Source organism: Mytilus californianus, unplaced genomic scaffold, assembly GCF_021869535.1.
Source record: "Mytilus californianus isolate M0D057914Y unplaced genomic scaffold, xbMytCali1.0.p SCAF_5, whole genome shotgun sequence".
In the NCBI taxonomy this organism is placed as follows: domain Eukaryota; kingdom Metazoa; phylum Mollusca; class Bivalvia; order Mytilida; family Mytilidae; genus Mytilus; species Mytilus californianus.
Window position 1 is genome coordinate 117,469,883 of NW_026262701.1, and position 21,235 is coordinate 117,491,117.

The 21,235-nt window shown below is 32.9% G+C and overlaps 1 protein-coding gene across 5 annotated transcripts in view; it reads left to right on the forward strand.

Moving 5' to 3' along the window:
- Positions 1-19,905, forward strand: part of LOC127700815 (deoxynucleoside triphosphate triphosphohydrolase SAMHD1-like) — a 39,570-nt gene extending 19,665 nt beyond the window's left edge. Inside the window, exons 10-14 of one of the 5 annotated variants that reach the window (XM_052204493.1) lie at positions 2,894-2,950; positions 4,492-4,678; positions 7,587-7,664; positions 18,347-18,454; positions 19,555-19,905. In XM_052204493.1, the coding sequence (XP_052060453.1) occupies positions 2,894-2,950; positions 4,492-4,678; positions 7,587-7,664; positions 18,347-18,454; positions 19,555-19,587 (463 nt within the window). In that variant the 3' untranslated portion in view covers positions 19,588-19,905. Of the gene's footprint in view, positions 1-2,893; positions 2,951-4,491; positions 4,679-7,586; positions 7,665-13,590; positions 13,699-13,975; positions 15,252-18,346; positions 18,455-19,554 lie in introns of those variants that run through there. The other 4 variants (XM_052204491.1, XR_007981727.1, XR_007981726.1 and 1 more) reach the window with 4 other exon arrangements.
- The last annotated feature ends 1,330 nt before the right edge of the window (positions 19,906-21,235 follow it).

Sequence of the window (21,235 nt, forward strand, 5' to 3'; positions counted from 1 at the left end):
TGTTGATGCTATAGAATAAAATATTTGATAGCTTTCCGATAATAAGTAAAGTGGGTAGTTAAGATCATCACCAAACTAAGAAATAAATTACGTATATTTTTGGTTGTCTTGATGCAATATAAATAAAAACTCTGTTCATGATATTTCAATTCTGCTAGCAAACATTAAACAATATTGCCTTTGAATCAACTACATAACACTACTGTATCTGCATTTCAAAAACAGATATGTATTGTTTTTTTTAGTGACTGTCGAAATTCTGACTTCTAAAAATAAAAGTAAAAGCTGAAAAGGCAAACAAAAAGCAAAAGACAAATACCGTTTAATACTATGATCTGCCAATGTTTTTTTATCATCTGCATTTAATACAATTGTTCGCCACAGGAATAAAACTAGTTTGACTTCTTCTAGTGTTTTTTTTCTGGTAAACGAAACGCTTAACAGTTGAGACGCAAAACGGAACGTATCCGTGGTCATCTGTGGCATAGATATTAAAAAAGTCAAACAAATGATGGCGTTTGTTTAGCGGTTAAAGAGATGGCTTTACAGTCGATTCCAACGAGTGTGTAGCTAAAGGTAGAATCTTTGGTTAGCTTCCTTAATAGCTCAACCATGAAATCATTATTGGGTAAGGTACATCCAGCCTTTGAGTGGAGTCAATAGTTAAGCAGAGAACCAATAATAATTAAGTGACAGAATATAAACATTGTAAAACTAGTTTTACAAGTCAGTTTAAAAATAAGTTTTCAATCTAAATTTAAAATTGAATGATAATTATAAGCTCATTCACAAGCATGTTGTAGGTGTGTTTAATTTGCCAATTTTATTTTGATAAATGGTGAAAAGTTAACTGAAAGCTGAAATTCCTAAAATGTTTTCTTCTTCGTCAGACATTACAAATAATAATATATTTTACCTGTCTGTTGAATTTGTTACATCAAGTTAATAAAATGTAGTTGGATATGATTGACCAGTGCTGACTGTATTCACTTTTACACATACACATATGTTTACAATACACCCGGACAGGTAAAAAAGATTGGAAGGTGTTCAAAAGTACATATGACCTGATCATTCAATCTAGGTCAGATTAAATCTAAGTAGAGACATAAAAATTGGTCTTTATGGCTGCATTATTTATCTAAAACTAATTAGCAAGGTAATGTTAACAATCCAAGTGGATGTCCATAAACTCTGCAATATTTTCAATTCTAAACTGCAGTTGTTTGCTGGTTTTTTTTTCGTTGCATTTTTAAATAAATATAAGTACTACAACCGTGCATGATATTAAGTAGTATGATAATTTTTCTTTTCTGTGTGAATATAAAAGATTTAAGTTCTAAAATATATGCATATAATTATAAAGAAAATACATGACAATGTGTTATGCGTGGGGATTACACCAAAAGACATTAATTAACTAAACTGCCTATTCACGGCGTAAATATTTAAAACAAAAAACGTCACTCCGCTTCTGATTTATTGTAATAAAAAGATTTTTTAATTCAATCAAATACTAAGAAATGAAATTTCATTTGCAAAGTAGTCTAGTTAAACCTTTGCATGAAACATACATATATTATAAATATTAAACAGGCCATTGATACAAATGTTTTCATTGGATGATAAAATAGCGCTTTGCTCCTCGCCATTTTAAGGTAATAATCATTTCATGGTTGAGCTAGCTAGGAAGCTAACCAAAGATTCTACCTTTAGCTACACACTCGTTGGAATCGGCTGTTATTTTACAAAAAAAAAAACTGTGTTGAATAAACAGTTTCCCTATATCCAGGAAATATGACTTGACAAACCTTCCATATCGTTGTAACTGGGAGAAAACATCTCTATTTTTCAAAACTTAGTTACAGAGGGAATATTCAAACACAAAAACAGATGTGTCTTTAGGAATACAAATTGGTTGGTATAAAAGTAAAATATTAAAGGCATTCATCAGTTGTCAAGATATTTTTATAACTGATTATTTTACCCCTGCAGGTGTACTTTTCATTCGAATCAGCATTTTTGCATTATCAGAAATATATTTACACACTAATAGAATATATAATGGAAACGGGGAATGTGTCAAAGAGACAACGATCCGACAAAAGAGAAGATAACAGCTCTAGGCCACCAGTTGGTCTTCAAACTGTATACTGATGGTGATGTGTTCAAACCAAATACTGAAGGAGCTTAAAACGAACAAGTATAAGATGCAGTTGCTTTGAGTAGCATACAGCGGCGAAATATACAACCACAGAACGAAATATCAACAAATGAATTTGAATCATCGGAACTTTAATGTTTTTCACGTGTTCATACAAGATTCAACTACAAAAAAGCTAAGTACGCAGACAATTCGGGAAGAAATGCTTCTTAACTAATGTTTGAAAGCTAACTATTCTACTTAAAAGTGAAAAGGGAACATTATTTCGTCAAATATTTACTTTGCTATTTATCATTTTTATAGACAATCCGATACAGGTTTAAAAGTTTCTGTGAAAACCTCATGTTTTACCATCGCTGTGTCAGAGGGTAACTTTGCTTTTATTGTTTTCTGTTTACCATTGTATCCACATAGGTTATCGGAATATACTTATTAACGCAGGAAGAAAATCCGACACCCGAAGGCGGGCTTCAGCTTGCCCCTAAACAATAATGTATACTAGTTAAGCGAAACTCCAAAACATACAAATGGACCAAAATTTAAATCAAATTCGACGAGGTTAAACCTTGTTTGACATTTTAGTAAATGGACATTGTTTTTCTACGTTGTGTTGTTATGCCGATTTTTTTTTGTAGATTATTCATGAAACATCACTTTGATTTGTATTGCTCATTAAATTCGATATTCAAAGAAAGTTCTCAATTAAAATAGAATCTTATATGATTTCAGGTTCACTGACGCTTTAGTAAAAGCCAATGATCATCTCTTGTTTAAGAACAATAAAGGGTAAGAAAATTGAAAGTAAATAGTTCTTGTCATAATCGAATAAAGTACACCAGTAGCATGGAAAGAAACATTAGATGCAAAACATTTATAACTTTTCTACACTTTACACAAGTATTCCCCATTCCAAACTAAAAGACAAATTGAAAGAGTTGGTATTACTTTGTTTCATTAAAAAGAATGGCGAACATAGATACAAGTATCTTGTCTTGGGGAGGAATAAATCCTACTTTGTAAAGAATCACTCTGATTCTAACAAAAAATTCTCTGAAACTGACATTATCAAGATGCTTGATTTCTTGATTGACAACATATTTATTACGTTTGGAGGACATGGTTTTCAACAGACTGTCGGAATTCCAATGGGAACCAATTCTTCTTGCCGACTTGTTTCTTTATTATTATAAGGCTGACTTCATACAGGAACTTCTTAGGAAGAAAGATAAGAAGTTAGATATATCCTTTAACTCTACCTTCCGCTATATAGATGATGTTCTTTCACTAAATAATACAAAATTTGTTGACTATGTTGAACGAATCTATCCCATCGAACTAGAGATAAAAGATATTACAGATACAGTTAAGTCTCCTCATATCTTGACTTACATCTACAAATTGACAGTGAGGGTCGGTTGAAAACAAAACTTTACGACAAAAGAGATGATTTCAGCTTCCCAATCGTGAACTTTCCATTTCTATGTAGCTTCATTCCAGCAGCGCCTGCATACGGAGTATATATCTCCCAATTGATACGATATGCCCGGGCTTGTGTTTCCTATCATGATTTCCTTGATAGAGGATTCCTGCTCGCAAGGAAGCTATTAAACCAAGAGTTCCAAATGGTGAAGTTGAAATCATCCCTTCGTACATTTTACGGACACCATCACGAGTTGGTTGACCGTTATGGAATAACCGTTTCACAGATGATATCGGATATGTTCCTTATGTCGTAACTGCAATACCCTCCCTTTTCACGAATGTTACTTACCGAATTAGACTATTTACCGAATTTGTAATAACATAAGCAACACGGCGGGTGCCACATGTGGAGCAGGATCTGCTTACCCTTCCGGAGTAGCTGAGATCACCCCCCCCCCCCCGTTTTTGATGGGGTTCGTGTTGCTGAGTATTTAGTTTTCTATGTTGTGTTATCTGAACTATTATTTGTCTGTTTGTCTTTTTATTTTTGGCCATGGCGTTGTCAGTTTGTTTTCGATCTATGAGTTTGACTGTCCCTCTGGTATCTTTCGTCCCTCTTTTATAACCTAATCAATTGTTTTAATAATAATGAAAGACAGGTTCAACAATTAAGTTAATTGAAATCTAACGAACAAGGCATATTATGCATACTACAAAGCATGCGCCATAATTGCTTTTTATAAATATTTTTTTAAGATGCAATATAATTCGATTAGTATATATAGTATATAGAATGTTAATAATAATTGAAATATAAATGTATGTAACAATTTTTGACAAAACAATGTTATTTTTAGAATGTCTTGATAAATTCTAACGATAATTGAATTTATTTTCTTTCAAAGAGAAAACATAAAGATGAGTAAAGCCTGGGAACACCCGGAAGTATACGAAAAGCTTACTGATAACGTTTTTGATGCAATTTTAATAAAAAAGGATCCGAACGAAGATATGCAAAAAGCACAGGAGTTGATCAACAACGTTTATAAACGCAAACTTTACAGGCTTGTCGATGACACATTACCAGTAAAGGTTGTTATCATTACTAAATTATTTCTAAGTGATTATACTTCTCGGTTAATTAGTTACATAATAGATCCAACCCTGTTTGGATCAATAATTTGAATAGAGATACTTAAGTTTTAATTTGTAATATCACGTCATTGAAAACGTCTGACCTCATATGGAAAAGTGTTAATTTGCATAGCGGTCATGTTGACTTTATTTTGACAGCGTAAGCATTCCAAATTAAAGGATTTTCCTCAAAAGCACACAAAATATTTAGCAAATATTCCCAAAAAGAAGTTTTCAGCGATATGTTATTTTAAGATCAAAAACGGAAAAAGACTTGATTATCCGTAATTTTTATTTAAGTTATAACTTTTATTTAACAACCAAATGAGGTTATTGAATTACAACGGTGAGTCACGTGATTCAAATCTCGTGAATAAATTACCATCGATTTTGCGATATGTTATAACTGGGTAATTATGTATACTAGAAAGCAGTTCAAACTAAACTATAGATTTCAGCAAGTTTGTACTGTTTTTTTTTCATTTCTGTATGAATGTAAGAAAAGTATAGCAACCTATATAACAGTGTAAGATAACAGGATTTCCATTAAATCTTACTATGAGCATTACGTAATACTGTATGAAATTGGTTATAATTTTGAGATGTTGCTAAATATTATACTGTTATTTAAGAGATAACTGCTGTTCGTGTTTTATAAACGTGGTTCTTGTGCACTGATAAAAATTAAAAAGGGGAGGATTGGGATTTAAAATAAAAAAAGTTAAACTCCGCCCAATATGTATATGCTTTACTTAAGTGAGAAAACCCTTCGGTTGTCGATTACGTCATATATTTATTTGAACATGTCATTAGCAATACGATAAATACCTTGCCGAAGCACCTGGAATCGAATGTTTTTGGTGGGATTCGTGTTGCTCAGTCTATAGTTTTCTATGTGGCGGTTCGTAGACTGTTATTTGTCTTATTAGCGTTTTTCCTTTTTTTGCCATATTGTGATTGTGTCGTCTACTTTTTAAAATTTGATTATACATTGGTATCTTCCGCTTTATCTTTGATGTGTTTGAGTGTCGATGGCAGGTCTTGGTTGTTTCAAAATAATTTGAAAACTCTTCTTGTTTAGATATGGAACGATTGAAAACGACATTTTTGTATGAACATCTGTTAAGTGGTGGAAACAATGTTCCCCATAGATATAAAAATAAGGAGATCTGGTATGATCGCCAATTAGACAACTATCAATCAAAGTTCAATTGAAGTGGTTTTAAGCAACTATAGGCAATTGTTCGGCCTTCAACAATGAGAAAACCCCATACCGTATAGTCGGTTATAAAAGGCGCCGATATGAAAAGTGTGAAACAATTCGATTGAGAAAACTAACGGCCTAATTTATAACAAAACAATTTACGACAAACATTAATCAACGGCATTTTGTTTAGTCTTATTTTTTTGTTGCGTTTTTTATTGACATATTACTATCATCTTCTTTAATCCATACTATCACAAAACCATTATTGGAAATCAACCAAATGTATTTTATCACATTTGGTATGTGGTAGATGAATGCATATCACATTTCTTTTCATTATACGAAATCTGACAATGTTTTCCAGTTTTCGGTCAATACATAAAAAAGTTGTCTATGAGATCTTTATATAACATATGTATTTTACAATCTATCTTAAACATAGCGAGATCAGTCACTGCCCACAATATCTATTCAAAGTCATCAGCAACACCATTGACTCAAATACAAAAGAAAGGCCATTAACCATGATGATCTCCATTCATGTTTTAATTAATATGTTGTTTGAAAAAATGAAAACAACGCTTTATAAATTTCATGCGTCCGAAGCGCTTTTTCTGGATTAACCTCCATCAGGAACGTTCAATACCGAATATTTGAAAGCTAAGGATGTATAAGAAACCAACCTTTTGAGCTAGTGTTGTTTTCATTTTTTCTGTATAGAATTATGAATAAATATCTGACCTTTTTCTGTCACGTCTAATTCATTTACTTAATTACTCTTTTTATGACTTACCTTAATGATAAGCTTTTAGCGTTTTACACAATAGACAACTTTTTTTATTAACGAAACAAAATTTCGAAAATTATTTGTGTGAGATTGTACATTACATTGATAAGTAAACGCTATAAAATAAGTCACGTATATAAAAAATAAGTAGAACCAGATAAAACAAACATATTTCTAATTGTATACTAATGAACGAACTACACCATTTTAATAGAATATCAAATTCTGTCAAGATAGGTCTACATCTATCTCAAATATAATCATTCGTTCTAAGTTTAAAACCTGTACATATGCTTTAACGCTCATACATTAACAATACCTAAAAGTCAGTTGAGAAGTGTGCAACACAATTAAAACCCCCACTACCATATCTGAGAAATAATTGTATAATATATAGATATAAGAAGATGTAGTATGAGTGCCAATGAGACAACTCTCCATCAGAGTCACAATTTGTTAAAGTAAACCATTATAGGTCAAAGTACGGCCTTGAATACGGAGCCTTGGCTCACAAAGAACAGCAACCTATAAAGGGCCCCAAAAATGACGAGTGAAAACTATTCAAACAGGATAGTACCAGTTTCAAATACAAAAAGACGAAATAAATACACAAAAGGTAAAAAGCAAATAATGGCATAACATATCTGCAATAAAAAGATACAAAATTTTCTCCTGCAATATAGGTAAGATGTTGAACATATTAATATTACTGCAATCATGTAGGTTAAACCGGTAGTTAATTAAAACAAATTGAAAAAAAATAATCTTAGCGTAAAATATCAAAAGTGGACAAAGCACGAAATAAAGAAAAGATTATACGTTGTGTGTATTGTGATTTTGATACACAATATAAATTCAATTCTATGTTTCAGAAAATTAAAGCAGAAGAGGATAGAATGAAACAGCTTTTGCTACAAACAGGACTCACCGAAGATGATTTTGCAGTGCAAGTAAGAAATGATAGTTCGTTTGCTAAAGAAGGCCTAGCTATTGTTTTGTTGCTTATACTCTTGAATCGGTACTTTATGTCAGTTGTCTTTTTGTTAGTTGCTTTTGTGCTTCTTTTTGATATGATGAGTCAAGGCCAATCCATCCGAATATATGAGTTTGTTCTTATCTTCTTATGTTCAAAATTTGGTGACTATGTTGAACGCATCTATCCCATCGAACTTGAGATAAAGGATACAACAGATACAGTTAAGTCTGCTTCATATCTTGACATACATTTAGAAATTGACCATGAGGGTCCCTTGAAAACAAAACTTTACGACAAAAGAGATGATTTCAGCTTCCCAATTGTGAACTTCCATTTCTATGTAGCAACATTCCAGCAGCGCCTGCATACGGAGTATATATCTCCCAGTGAAATACGATATTCCAGGGCTTGTATTTCCTATCATGATTTCCTTGATAGAGGGATTCCTGCTCACAAGGAAGCTATTAAACCAAGAGTTCCAAGTGTTGAAGTTGAAGTCATCCCTTCGTAAGTTTTACGGACGCCATCACGAGTTGGTTGACCGTTATGGAATATCCGTTACACAGATGATAGAGAATATGTATCTAATGTCATAACTACAATCCCGTCCCCCTTTTCCCGAATATAACCTTCCGATTTAGACTTATTACCGGGGTTGTACTAACATGAGCAACACGACGGGTGCCACATGTGGAGCAGGGTCTGCTTATCCTTCCAGAGCACCTGAGATCACCCCCAGTTTTTGGTGGGGTTCGTGTTGCTCAGTCTTTAGTTTTCTATGTTGTGTTTTGTGTACTATTGTTTGTCTGTTGGTCTTTTTCTTTTTAAGCCATGGCGTTGTCAGTTTATTTTCGACTTATGAGTTTGAATGTCCCTTTGGTATCTTTCGCCTCTCTTTCTGCTGTCATAAAATTTTCATAGATAAGGGGGCTGGTTGAGCTTTAATTAAAATGTTTTTCGGTATATGCCGGGGTTTTATTTTGCTATCTCTTATACTCGTTTTTTTGGTTTTTTTTTTTTTTTTTTATTTTTCAGCATGTCGTTGATTTTCTTGTTTGAAATGTTGCTGATTTTATCAATCTTTTTTAAAGTCAAACTTTTGATTTTGTCAGTTTGTATGGACTTGCCCCTTTTTTTAATTTACCCTTGAGTTCAGTAAATTTGTTATACGTTTTAGAGGGCCACGATCTCCAAATAAGTCGACTCAAATTCGCAGCACTCCATGGTTAATTTGTTCAGGGGGATCATAAAACATTTAACCTCGAGATGGTGCCAATTCAGAACCGGCCACTCATGGTAGACATGAGATGTTCCCAACAACTTCCTGCGGTAAAGCAGTAAAGTAAAAACCTAATGTGATCCGACGTTAAATACAGGAAAGGATCGTAACCCCTTAATCTTGCACCAGATCCGGTCATTTAAGTGGGTTTATATACACTTATGAGAAAACCCCCCTTCCATGTATATATAACTTGAAAGTTAATATCAAATACTTAAACTTCGGGTTCGGGGAAAGGGCGTATTTCGTCAGATGATCGGAATGTTTCTATTATGCCTTGAATGTTGCTTAAATATATATTGTATCCCATCGATATTTGGATGACGAATATTACGGTATAAAATTGAGAATGGAAACGGGGAATGTGTCGAAGCAACAACAACCCCAACATGTGTCCGTTTATCATGAAATTATTGTTAATATCACAGTTTACGCATTTTCGATCTCGATCAAAAGTTTTTCCCTCTTTTGCGTCATGCCAATATCATTTCATTAAAATTCCAATTCACAAGATGCGAGTGTTAGGTAGGGGGATCATAAAACATTTAAGCTCGAGATGGTGCAAATTCAGAACCGGCCACTCATGGTTGATATGAGATGTTCCCAACAAAACTTCCTGCGGTAACGCAGTTAAGTAAAAACCTTATGTGATCCGACGTTAAATACAGGAAAGGATAGTAACCCCTTAATCTTGCCCAAGATCCGGTCATTTAAGTGGGTCTATATACACTTATGGGAAAGACCCCTTCCATGTATTAAACAACTTGAAAGTTAATATCAAATACATAAACTTCGGGGAAAGGGCGTATTTCGTCCAATGTTAGGTTTTTACCTTACTGCGTTACCGCAGAAAGTTTTGTTGGGAACATCTTATATCTAACATGAGTGGCCGGTTCTAAATTGGCACAATCTTGAGCTTAATGTTTTATGATCCCCCTTCCTAACATTCGCATCGTGTGAATTGGAATTTTAATGAGAAGATATTGGCATGATGCAAAAGAGTGAAAAGCTTTTGATCGTTCGATATTTGGATGACGAATATTACATTAAAAAATTGAGAATGGAATCGGGGAATTTATCAAAGAGACAACAACCCCATCATGTGTCCGTTTATCATGAAATTGTTGTTTATATCACAGATTACGCATTTTTGATCTCGATCAAAAGCTTTTCAATCTTTTGCGTCATGCCAATATCTTCTCATTTAATTTTAACACGATACGGGTGTTTGGTAATTTTAACGGCTACGACGGATGATACGATGAATTAAAACTTTTGAACCCAAAATAAGGTAACATGGTTTATAATATAAAACGAAAGTAGTGTATTCGTAAGTTTTTGAAAGAAAAGGACTTAATTATGGATATATCTTAAAATTAAAACAAAAGACCTCCGACGCCAATGTAGAACGTTATATCACAAAAGCCCTAAAAGTTTAAAAGGAGGAAACCCAATTGAAATTTTGCTGAGACCAAGCTATCAAATAAAGGCAACAGTAGTATACCGCTGTTCGAAACTCATAAATCGATATAGATAAAAATAAATCCGGGTTACAAACTAAAACTGAGGGAAACGCATCAAATATAAGAGGAGAACAACGACACAACAAAAACACAACATTAAAATGTAACACACACAGAAACGAACTATAATATAGCAATGGCCATTTTCCTGACTTGGTACAAAATGTATAAATAATTTTTGGGACCCATTGACGCCTGAGAAGCAAACATATCTATGTATTACTGGTAAACTATTAAGTCAGAGATTTCGTTACAACAAATTACTGAAAACCTTAACTAAGTTCTCCCATTGATATAAAGATTTGGTTTTGAAGTTTGGTTGTACCTGTAGAAAACTTATTTCAAACGGGATAGCACATCCTAATTTTTTTATTAGTTGTTATTGTCTTTGAACTAGCTGTCAGTAACTCCGAGTACTCTCTTTTTGTTGTGGGGATGTATATAAGTACCCTGTCACGTCCACTCTGTGTTTTTGTTAGATGTTTTTCTATTTGTATCCATCTGATGAGTTAAGCCTTTTTCAACTGATTTTTATAGTTTGTTCTTATGTTGTACTGTAACACCACTGTCCCAGGTTATGGGGAGGGATGGCGCATTCAAACTAGTTAAACCCCGCCACATTCTATATGTGCCTGTCCTATGTCAGGAGCCTGTAATTGAGTGGTTGTTGTTTGCTGCTCTTTATCATAGTTTGTTTTCGTTTATTGTCTTGTATAGTGTGTTCTTGTTTTGTGCTGTTGCACCACTGTCCCAAGTTAGGGAGAAGGTTCGACGCCATCTAACTAGTTTAACTCAGCCACATTCTATATGTGCCTGTCCCAAGTCAGGAGCCTGTAATTGAGTGGTTGTCGTTTTTTGCTGTTTCTCATATGTGTTTAATGTTTAATGTTTTGCATAGTTTGTTCTTGTGTTGTGCCGTTACACCACTGTCCCAGGTTAGGGGGAGGGTTTGGCGCCAACAATCTAGTTTAATCCCGCCACATTCTATATGTGCCTGTCCCAATTCTGGAGCCTATAATTCAGTGGTTGCCGTTTGTTGCTTTGTAACATATTTGTTTTTCGTTCATTTTTTTGTACATAAATTAGGCCGTTATTTTTCTCGTTTGAATTGTTTTACATTTGTTATTTCGGGGCCTTTTATAGCTGACTTTGCGGTATGGGGTTTGCTCATTGTTGGAGGCCCACGGTGAACTATAGTTGTTAATTTCTGTGTCATTTGGTCTCTTGTGGAGAGTTGTCTCATTGGCAATCAAACCACGTCTTCTTATTTTTATATGTATACAACATCGTAATAAATGAATTGGACAAATGCCCGTGTCAGATTGCCACTAAATGATCAGGGTAACAGCATAGTGCTTTTGATCAATTTTAGAATTGCATATTTTGACATGCAATTCGATTTGATCATTTCTTCAAGAAAGGGTCACATCTTCATAACTCAAAGCATGTCCGCATACGTCAGTACGACTGTTTAAAGCAACCTTCGTTACCCGTAACATCACTAAATACGAAAGAGAAAAAGTAGAATATAACATTAAAGTTTCATAATGAGAATTGTTTACCCGGCGTAAATGAAAATTAGACATGTTAAATGATATCTGTGTTCAAACACCTTATTCTTGTGGATTTTTACTACGTAGTCTTCCGTCATTTTTCAAATAATGAAAGATTTCGTGATGTGTGTTATATTATAATTCTTATGTTCGTGGACCAACCTGGAAATGTAAGTAGTTACCGTTGACCCGGACAACCCTTTGTATGACCGATATGCTATAAATTGAGCGATTTCGTCGTATATGAAACGACCATAAATCAAAATAAACAGAGATAGGGATTCCACTGCTGTTTTCTAGAAGTTCGAGGCCATATACCATTTATGAAAAAGGTCTGCTTTGTCTTTTAAACTTTCCAGAGGTGGGTCGGAATCACATACGGGCTTGCATCTGCGGTGGGCTATAGTTTCCGTAACTTCTGAAAATAACAGTGAGACAGGAAAACAGCTAGAGAATTCAAATGACCTTTGATATCCTCGGCTCTAAGGAATGTGTTACATTCCAAGCATGTCAATAAAAGCTTTCTAACAAGAGAAATATCTGTACGGGACATTGCGTTTTAGTAACTATAGAATTAACGCCTTGATTATTTTTGTGCACTAAAATCTTCTTGTTTTTTTAAAAAGCATCCTCAAATGTTCAACGATATAACTACAGAGAAACGTGATGTCAGTTAAAATTCTACAAAGTACCCAGTTGCGAGGCAAACACGCCATGGCCCATTCCCCTTCAAAATAAATCCCAAAATAAATGATGTGTTTAGTTATAAAAGCAAGCGGATAAGAAACAGTGTATGTACATTAATATTTTATGTTCAGAAAGTAAAACAAATATAGGCAGTGGAATGAAACATTCATTTCCCTATGCTTAAGGCGATACGAAGATTTGGTCACCCTCGAAAAGGCATATTTCCCTCGAGCGATGCCCTCGAAAAGTATGAATTTTGTTGCGTGAACGAATCTTCCTATCTCACACAGTCATGGGAAATGAATATATATAGTCTAACGGTTTTGTCATGGACTCCCTGTTTTTTTAATTTACCTTAGAGTTCGGTATTTTTGTCAACATTATTTTATTGTAACTGTTTATTTCATTAAACAATATCCGTATTTTAAATCACAAGTTCAGAAGGAATGGTTACCGTTCTGACGGTACCCTGATAAACTAATAAATTTGAAATTTGAAAAAAAAAAATATTTGCCCTGCTCTAAACGTCGGCTTATCCTACAAAGTTAACGTTTATTGTAAGCGGCACGGTTTAGCTTAATTTTTTTATGGAATTAGTCAGTAATTAAAGGGAATACCTATTCATTCTAAGATGTCATATGTATTTGTATGATATTGTTACATGTAACATGTGTAATAAAAAGTGTTTTTTCACACCGAATAAACTGTATGGTTTGACCAATTTATATACGATAGATAAAATAAATGAATGCACTGTTGAAAAAGAAAAAAAAAATTGAATAAATAAAAAAACGGATCGTTTCCACGACAGAAATGCTGCAAGGTTCCTGAATATTGTATTTATATTTTCATTCACAGAAAGTATCTTATTCATATGGAAAAGGGCCAGACAATCCGATTACCTCAGTATATTTTTATACGAAAGATACTGATACGGACTGTTTTCCAAAAACCAAGTCAAAAAAGGTAAATGTTTAAACGTACTATAAATTCCAAAAATTACAATTTATTTTAGTATTACGCAATTTGCGACGCTATGGAGTTCGGATAAAACTAATAAAAATCTCATTTTAAATATTAATACCATTATTCGTTCTTTTTTTTTCTGTTTTATGAAATAGTTATCCAGTAGAAATTATACAGGATGCCACATTTTGCTCCAATTATCCCTTTTTATAACTATAATATCTTTTTGTCATGATATAAATAAGAAAATGTTACCATTATAACATATTTTTTCCAGACCTCATTATTTTTGCCAGAAACATTCCAAGAGGAAGTTCTACGTGTTTATTCAAAGAATTATGACAACATCAATGTTTTGACGAAAGAAACAACTAAATGTTTAAAAAAGGTCGGGTTGGATTCGGTGAAAAATCAAGGAAGTGCGGCATCCGAAATGGGTACTAAACACAAGTTGAGTGCAAAAGGCAAATCTGGTCCCTCTAAAAAGTCAACCAAAAAGCTACGCAAAGATTAACTTACAGTTGTTCATAATGTTAAGGATTAGTTGAACTTGAAGTATTGTTTTTCTTCTTTTAATTATTATACTCAATTCATTTACTTATAAAAGCTTAAATATTAATCGAATTTTTTTAATACATGAATTTCCTAATCTATCTGTGTTTTAAATGTATTTTTGATTCACGTTGTTTATGAATTTATGTCATTACCAAGATTGTGATAAGCTAAACATAATTGTGATTCTTATTTACTGAAGTACATTGAGTCATAGTTGTAATCTAATTTAATCATGAAAAGGTTCATTTTAATACATTATGATATATCCCTCTGTTTTAATATTTTTACATATCAAGTGACGACAAAATTGTTCATCATAGAATAAAAGAAGCCAAACTACAAAATTGATGTTAGCGATATCAAAGCGCCACTTTGAAGAGACCAAGAAATGACGTAATTAGTCAAAATATTTAAGAAATCCATCATTTTCTACGTAAGGAAATGCCTGTACCAAGTCAGGAATATGACAGCTGTTTTCTGTTCGTTTGGTGTGTTTGAACTTTTGATTTTGCCATTTTTTATGGGACTTTCCGTTTTTAATTTTCCTTGGATTTTTGAATTTTTGTTATTTAACTTTTCATTTCATAATTTTAAATCATGCGATTGGTGTCAAATATACCACTATGCTCTTCAACTTCATACATTATTTGGCCTTTTAACTTTTTTTATTCTAGCGTCACTTTTGGAGTCTTTTGTAGACGAACCGAACGTCCGGCGTACAAAATTATAAGCCTGGTATCTTTGATGAGTTTTGTTTTATACTTCATCTTTTTAATGTATTATGTATTTGTTATCAGTGTATTGTGATATTTTACTTATTTTACATACCTTAAAGAAGACCTCTAAATAGACTGTGATATGTTGCTTTCTTATAATTGATAAACTATTATTTTTATTGTTTTAAATTATTATTTCAACCATTAATTGATTGAGTATTTATTTATAATTGTAATTTGATTTGTTCATCAGCATGATATCCATTAAAAGTGTTAATCCTATTGATTATGTTATATTACATTAAGAAACATTTTAAAACATTTAAAATCAAATTGGTTCCTTGGCGACAATACTAACATTTTCTAAATTCATCATTGTTTATAATAAAAACCTGGACAAAACAGCTTTGTATGATATTTGTACTTTATTATTCTGTTATGAAAATTGAAGTCAAATGGTAGCATGGCCATCTTCGAACGGAGCGTAGGTATGGTATCCATGCCCACCATCATTTTACATCAAATTTATGAAAATTTGGAAGCCTTTTCGAACAATTATCAGGAAAATATTTCAATGTGTTAAAATTTATACTGTAAATATACACACTGCAGGTATTCATAAATAAATAAAAAAATATATTGTACCGTTTAATCTAATCACAGCGCTCCTAAGTTGAATAATACCTGCCTTAAGTACACGAAAGGCCAACCTAAAGCCAGGAAAATGTAATACTACTGTTTTCCCAATACAACATCTAAATTATGCTTAGCACGAAGTCTTTATGTATTTTAACTGATATCAACACAGTGGTTAAAAATGAGGTAAATTACCTGTTTTTATGCTCATAACACGTATTTTTGTTACACTCGAAACCAACAGTTTGTAAAAGGTTTGAAGATAACAGCTTAAGAGACAAATTTCACTTTGGCCTTAAGAAGTAGCAATCAAAGAATTATTTAATTGATTTCGTTGAGACAACGCGTGTTTCATCGACTTTAGCCGTTATACAATTCAATAATATATAAACTATATTTACAATCTAAATGTATCATTGACATTTTGCTAGTACCAAGTACCAATGATACACATGCACCTGGTCGTATAGTCTACCAGTAGTGGCACTGACTTAGTGAAGTTGTATTTTTAAAAATTATCAAACGAACAGTTTTAGATACGCGAAAAAAGATAAGCGCGTGGCTACTAGGATTTCTAAAGACATGAAATGATTTTAGATTAAACCCATACTAAATATTACACCTATATACTTTCACGGTACCACAATCTGTCGATACCTATATTTTGGCATTGCACAAGGTCATGTTTTTCTCTGACTGTTAATGACGTCTTTACACTAGATCCATTGGATGTTGGATGTGTACTGATTGATATTTTAGTCTTAGATACATGATTTTATTGGTTTTGAACTAGCTGTCAGTAACTGCGAGTACTCTCAGATCTGTACTTAGTGTCTTTTTTGTTGTTAGGGATGAGGGATGGATATATACCCTGCCACGTCCTGTTTGTTTTTTTTTTTTATGTTTTTCTTTGTATCGATTTTATGAGTTAAGACTTTTTCAACTGATTTTATAGTTTGTTCTTATGTTGTGTTGTTACACCACTGTCCCAGGTTAGGGGAAGGGTTGAGCGCTCACAAATGTTTAACTCCGCCACATTCTTTATGTGCCTGTTCCAATATAGGAGCCTGTAGTTCAGTGGTTGTCGTTGGTTCATGTCTGTCGTATTTGTTTTTCGTAAATTGCAATGTTATAAATTAGGCCGTTAGTTTTCTAAATTGAATTGTTTCATATTTTTCATGCCGGGGCCTTTTATAACCGACTATACGGTATTTGTTTTTCTCATTGTTGAAGGCCGTACGGTTGCCTATAATATCTTACATCCACTTCATTTGAACTTTGGTGGATAATTGTCTCATTGGGAATCATACCACATCTCCTTACTTTTATAATGATATGATAAACTCAACACTCGCAGGTATTGCAAATTTGTAAATACACAAAACAACTCAATGAACAAACAACATTGATTGAGGTGTAAAAAGTAAAATAACAAAAAAAAAAAACAAACTTCAAGGAAAATTCAAAACGGAAAGTCCTTTAACAAATGGCAAAATCAAAAGCTCAAACACATCAAACGAATGGAAAACAACTGTCATGTTCCTGACTTGGTACATACATTGCCTTATGTAGAAATGGTGGATTAAACCTGGTTTTATTTCTAGCTAAACCTCTCACTTGTATGACAGTCGCATAAAATTCCATCATATTGACAACAATGTGTGAGCAAAACTAGAGACATAATAGCTACAAATATCAAAAATTGGGTCACAGCAGTCAACATTGTGTTATAATCTTTATCACTATAAAAACCAGTAACTATGTCAACAAAGAAAAAAAAATGGCACGTAGACACTCTATAGACAAAGCACATTGGCAAAATAAAAGACAAGAATACAAAAAAATGACCATAGCACAATTGCGGGATGTATAAATATCGAGCCACGCCAAAAAGACAAATAGACTGATCAGTAAAGGTTAAAAATATACAAAGACAAATAAAACGAACACTATAACACGTAATAAGATAATAAACAACGACAGTACCTAAAATCTATAATTCAAGACCATCATGTATTATTTGTGAGGTTGATACGGAATATTTATCAACAGGATTTTGGTATCTTCCGATGATTTTTTTTTTTAGAAAAAGGACGAGATGTTCTTTGACATAACCCTGGTTCATCAACTTTCTGCTCAGACACTGGTGACGTTTTATAAAGTCTAAGTAGCAGCTGAAAGCTCTTGAGTACCGAACGAGTTGGAAAATGTATATGCCATATACAGGTGAAGTTGGTATATTGATGGTTAGGTTGGTAATCCCTTTCTTGACATGTTTACTAAGAATATATTCCAATGGTATGGGGAGCACCGTTGAATTGAACGAAGTAGCCAAATCATTCACGCAGTCAAATTCAAGCAGCACATATTCTAGCACATCATTATTTTGATATAGCTTACATTAACAAAAACAAGATCTAGTCCACAATCTATTACAATACGAAAAGAGTACTTTTATTATCAATATTATTATTGTTACTGTGGATTCATTTATTTTCGTTGGTACCAATTTTCGTGGATTGAGAAAAGCTGGCCCTTTTGTGGATATTTGATTTCGTGATTTTGATAAATTCTGCATATATTCATAAAGAAAATGTGTAATTCGTTGAATATTTGAATTTATTGTTCCCCCGTACCCACGAAATCCACGAAATTGGTAAACTAAAAGTAATTGGGAATTCACAGTATTATTATTAAAATAATTGTTTTTTTTTATTTATTTATCTATTTGTTTTGAACAGAAAATCACTTTTTCATACGGGAGAGAAGATAACAATCCAATCACCTCAGTATACTTTTATAAAAAAGACAAAGATATAGAATGTTTTACAGGAAAACCGTCGAAAAAGGTATTGTTTATTACATAATTTTTGTTTTTTGATAAACTACTCATTTACAGATTGTCTATGCTTGATTTTTTTTTTGTTTATGTCCTTGTTCATTGCTTTAAAGTAATTATGTATAATTCCCTGCACTGAATATGACATTCAAAATTTAATTCTCAATCATCTATCCTTCATTGACGTCTATGTGAATAAGTTGGTAATATTTGTTTTTGTCGCAAAGCAAGCAGAATTAAAATCATCTATTTTTTTCATTATCATTCAGTTGTTTTGAATTTTGAATTATTTGTGATTAATAAATATCCACAGAAGAGAGGCGAAAGATACCAAAGAGATATTCAAACTCATAAGTCGAAAACAAACTTACAATATCATAGCAAAAAAGGAAAGACGATTAAAAGACAAATAACAGTATACAAAACACAACATAAAAAACTGAAGACTGTCGTGTAGCTCATGTAAGATCAAACCCGGTCTAACTCGGAAGGTTACATTCGTGGACTAGACGACGGAATTATGGTTACGACAATTGGAAATATATATGTTGTCATCTGTGAAACAGATATTCCATAGCGGTTTTGTTATTCGGTTGTCTGTATAATTAAGTTGTAAATGTCATGGTTAAAACTCACCAACTATACCAGGTTTATAATTTGGTACGGCATACGAACGTTTCGTGAAAATCAGACTGATCAGTGACACGCATATTAAAACAGTTGGATGGCCAAACCAAAAACGAAGTTCAAGAGCCTAAAAAAACGAAAATTTCGAAAGATGTGCCAAATACAGCTAAGGCCATCTTTGTGCCTCTTAGAAAAAAAACCACTTTAGTGTTTCAAACAATTTAACATTTTACAAACAGTAAATTTACAAAACAATTGAACATGTCAATGATATTTCATATCAATACAAAAGTGCTAACTACTGGGCTGGTGATAACCTCTGTGACGAAACTTCCACCAGCAGGAGCATCAACAAAGTGGCTGTAAAAACTCAAGCCGCGTATTTCGTCTACATAAGACTCGTCAGTGAGGCTCGAATTAAATCAGTTTGAAGGGCATTATATGTCAGCATTCTTTTCTCCTATGATCAATTTTTTTTTCCAGACGTCTCTTTTCCTGCCATCTGAAAACTTTTAGGAGGAAATTATTCGCGTGTATTCTAAAAATGATTCGAAGTTCGCAGTTGTTATGAAAGAAACAGAGAAATGTCTCGAGACAATTAAAGCAAGGGAGGAAAGTACGTTATCTGAGAGATCCGAAGAAAAGATGTAAAACAGGGATACATATTTACTTACTAGTCTTACATTGATAAGTCCTTATTACAAATAGACAAATTGTGTTTATCTGTTTAAAATGTGAAAACAAATTATAATTTTATTTTCAATTAATGCGCGATGTTTATTAAACTAATGAATTTGTAAAACAGAGATTCATAAAAATAAAATCAGCTACCGACTATTCGTAAATATGATAGAATCCTAATGATATAAGATAGAAAGATCAAAATCCTTTACTCCCAAAGCAGCAGTGTGTCAAACATCGTATGACACCATAGAAAGAGGCAGAGAGAAACAATAATGGAATGGATAGTAATAAGCTAGTAATAAATGTATTCACTTTTTAATTGTACAACAATAACCATAAAATGACGTGTAGTCATATCATTGTTTAAGCTCTCTCTAAGAGACCGACAAATACCCTGTACGCGATCAATTTCAAAGCAAGAACAATAAGGACGTCTGCGATGTAGATGCAGTATTTCCCTGTACAAACTTAAATAAACATAGCAGTAGACGCTTCCCCTGTTGATGCACCGGATTCGCTCCTTTTAAAGCTCATGCAATTCCTTTAGTTTTTGTGTGTTATCTTGATTCGTCTTCTGAATTGATTTATGAGATTTAAACATCGCGGTTAACTACTGTTGCCTATGTTAAATGATTTTTAATTTATGACAACCTAGTTTGCAATGACCGCATCAGCTTTGGTCGAGGAATCTTTGTTTAATTGTTTTTAGAATTTTGGGGTATTAAGTAAAATCGTCTGAGTTTGTCACTGCCGTAAATTTGGTGTTGATAAGTTCGAATGGTTCCTATTATGTACATCACAGTTTTTTTGAACGAGCGAATTAACACAACCCTTGTCATACAATCTTTGATCATGCTTTTGATGTCGTCTTTTCCTAATTCTTAGACGATCTATACCTCTCCCAAATCAGTTGATTATTTGTTTTTAAAATTCAATCATGATGAATTGTCTTGCCTTCCCTTGATTTCGTTATTTTGAGGTCAACAAAAAACATGCACAGTGAAATGACATGTTGGAAAACAATGATGGGTATGATTGCTTATGAAACAAATTTTCATATACAGAAGGTCAAAGATGTAAACAATTACAGGTCACCGCAAGGCTTCAATGGTTGCTTTAAAAAACACAAACTATGAACCTTTTTCAAAGAATTACTGTACTATCTGACACACTAAACATTTAGTTTCAACTATATTATGATATATATTTGAATGTGACCATTATAGCTTCTAAATTATAATCCTGGTACCTTTGATATCTATTCAAAATGTGTGTTTTCTTCAATGATTCGCATAGAGTTGTGTTTCGCGTTTCGTGTTTTCTTAAACAATCTGTTGTTTTTTTCTTTATCTATATGCACAGTATTCTTGTGGAATATAATTTATTTTGACAAATAAATTTCTATTTGTTTTTTCCGATTTTAATAATATTAGCTACTTTTTTCACAGATTTTTAAGTTAAATTTGTATTTAATTGCTTT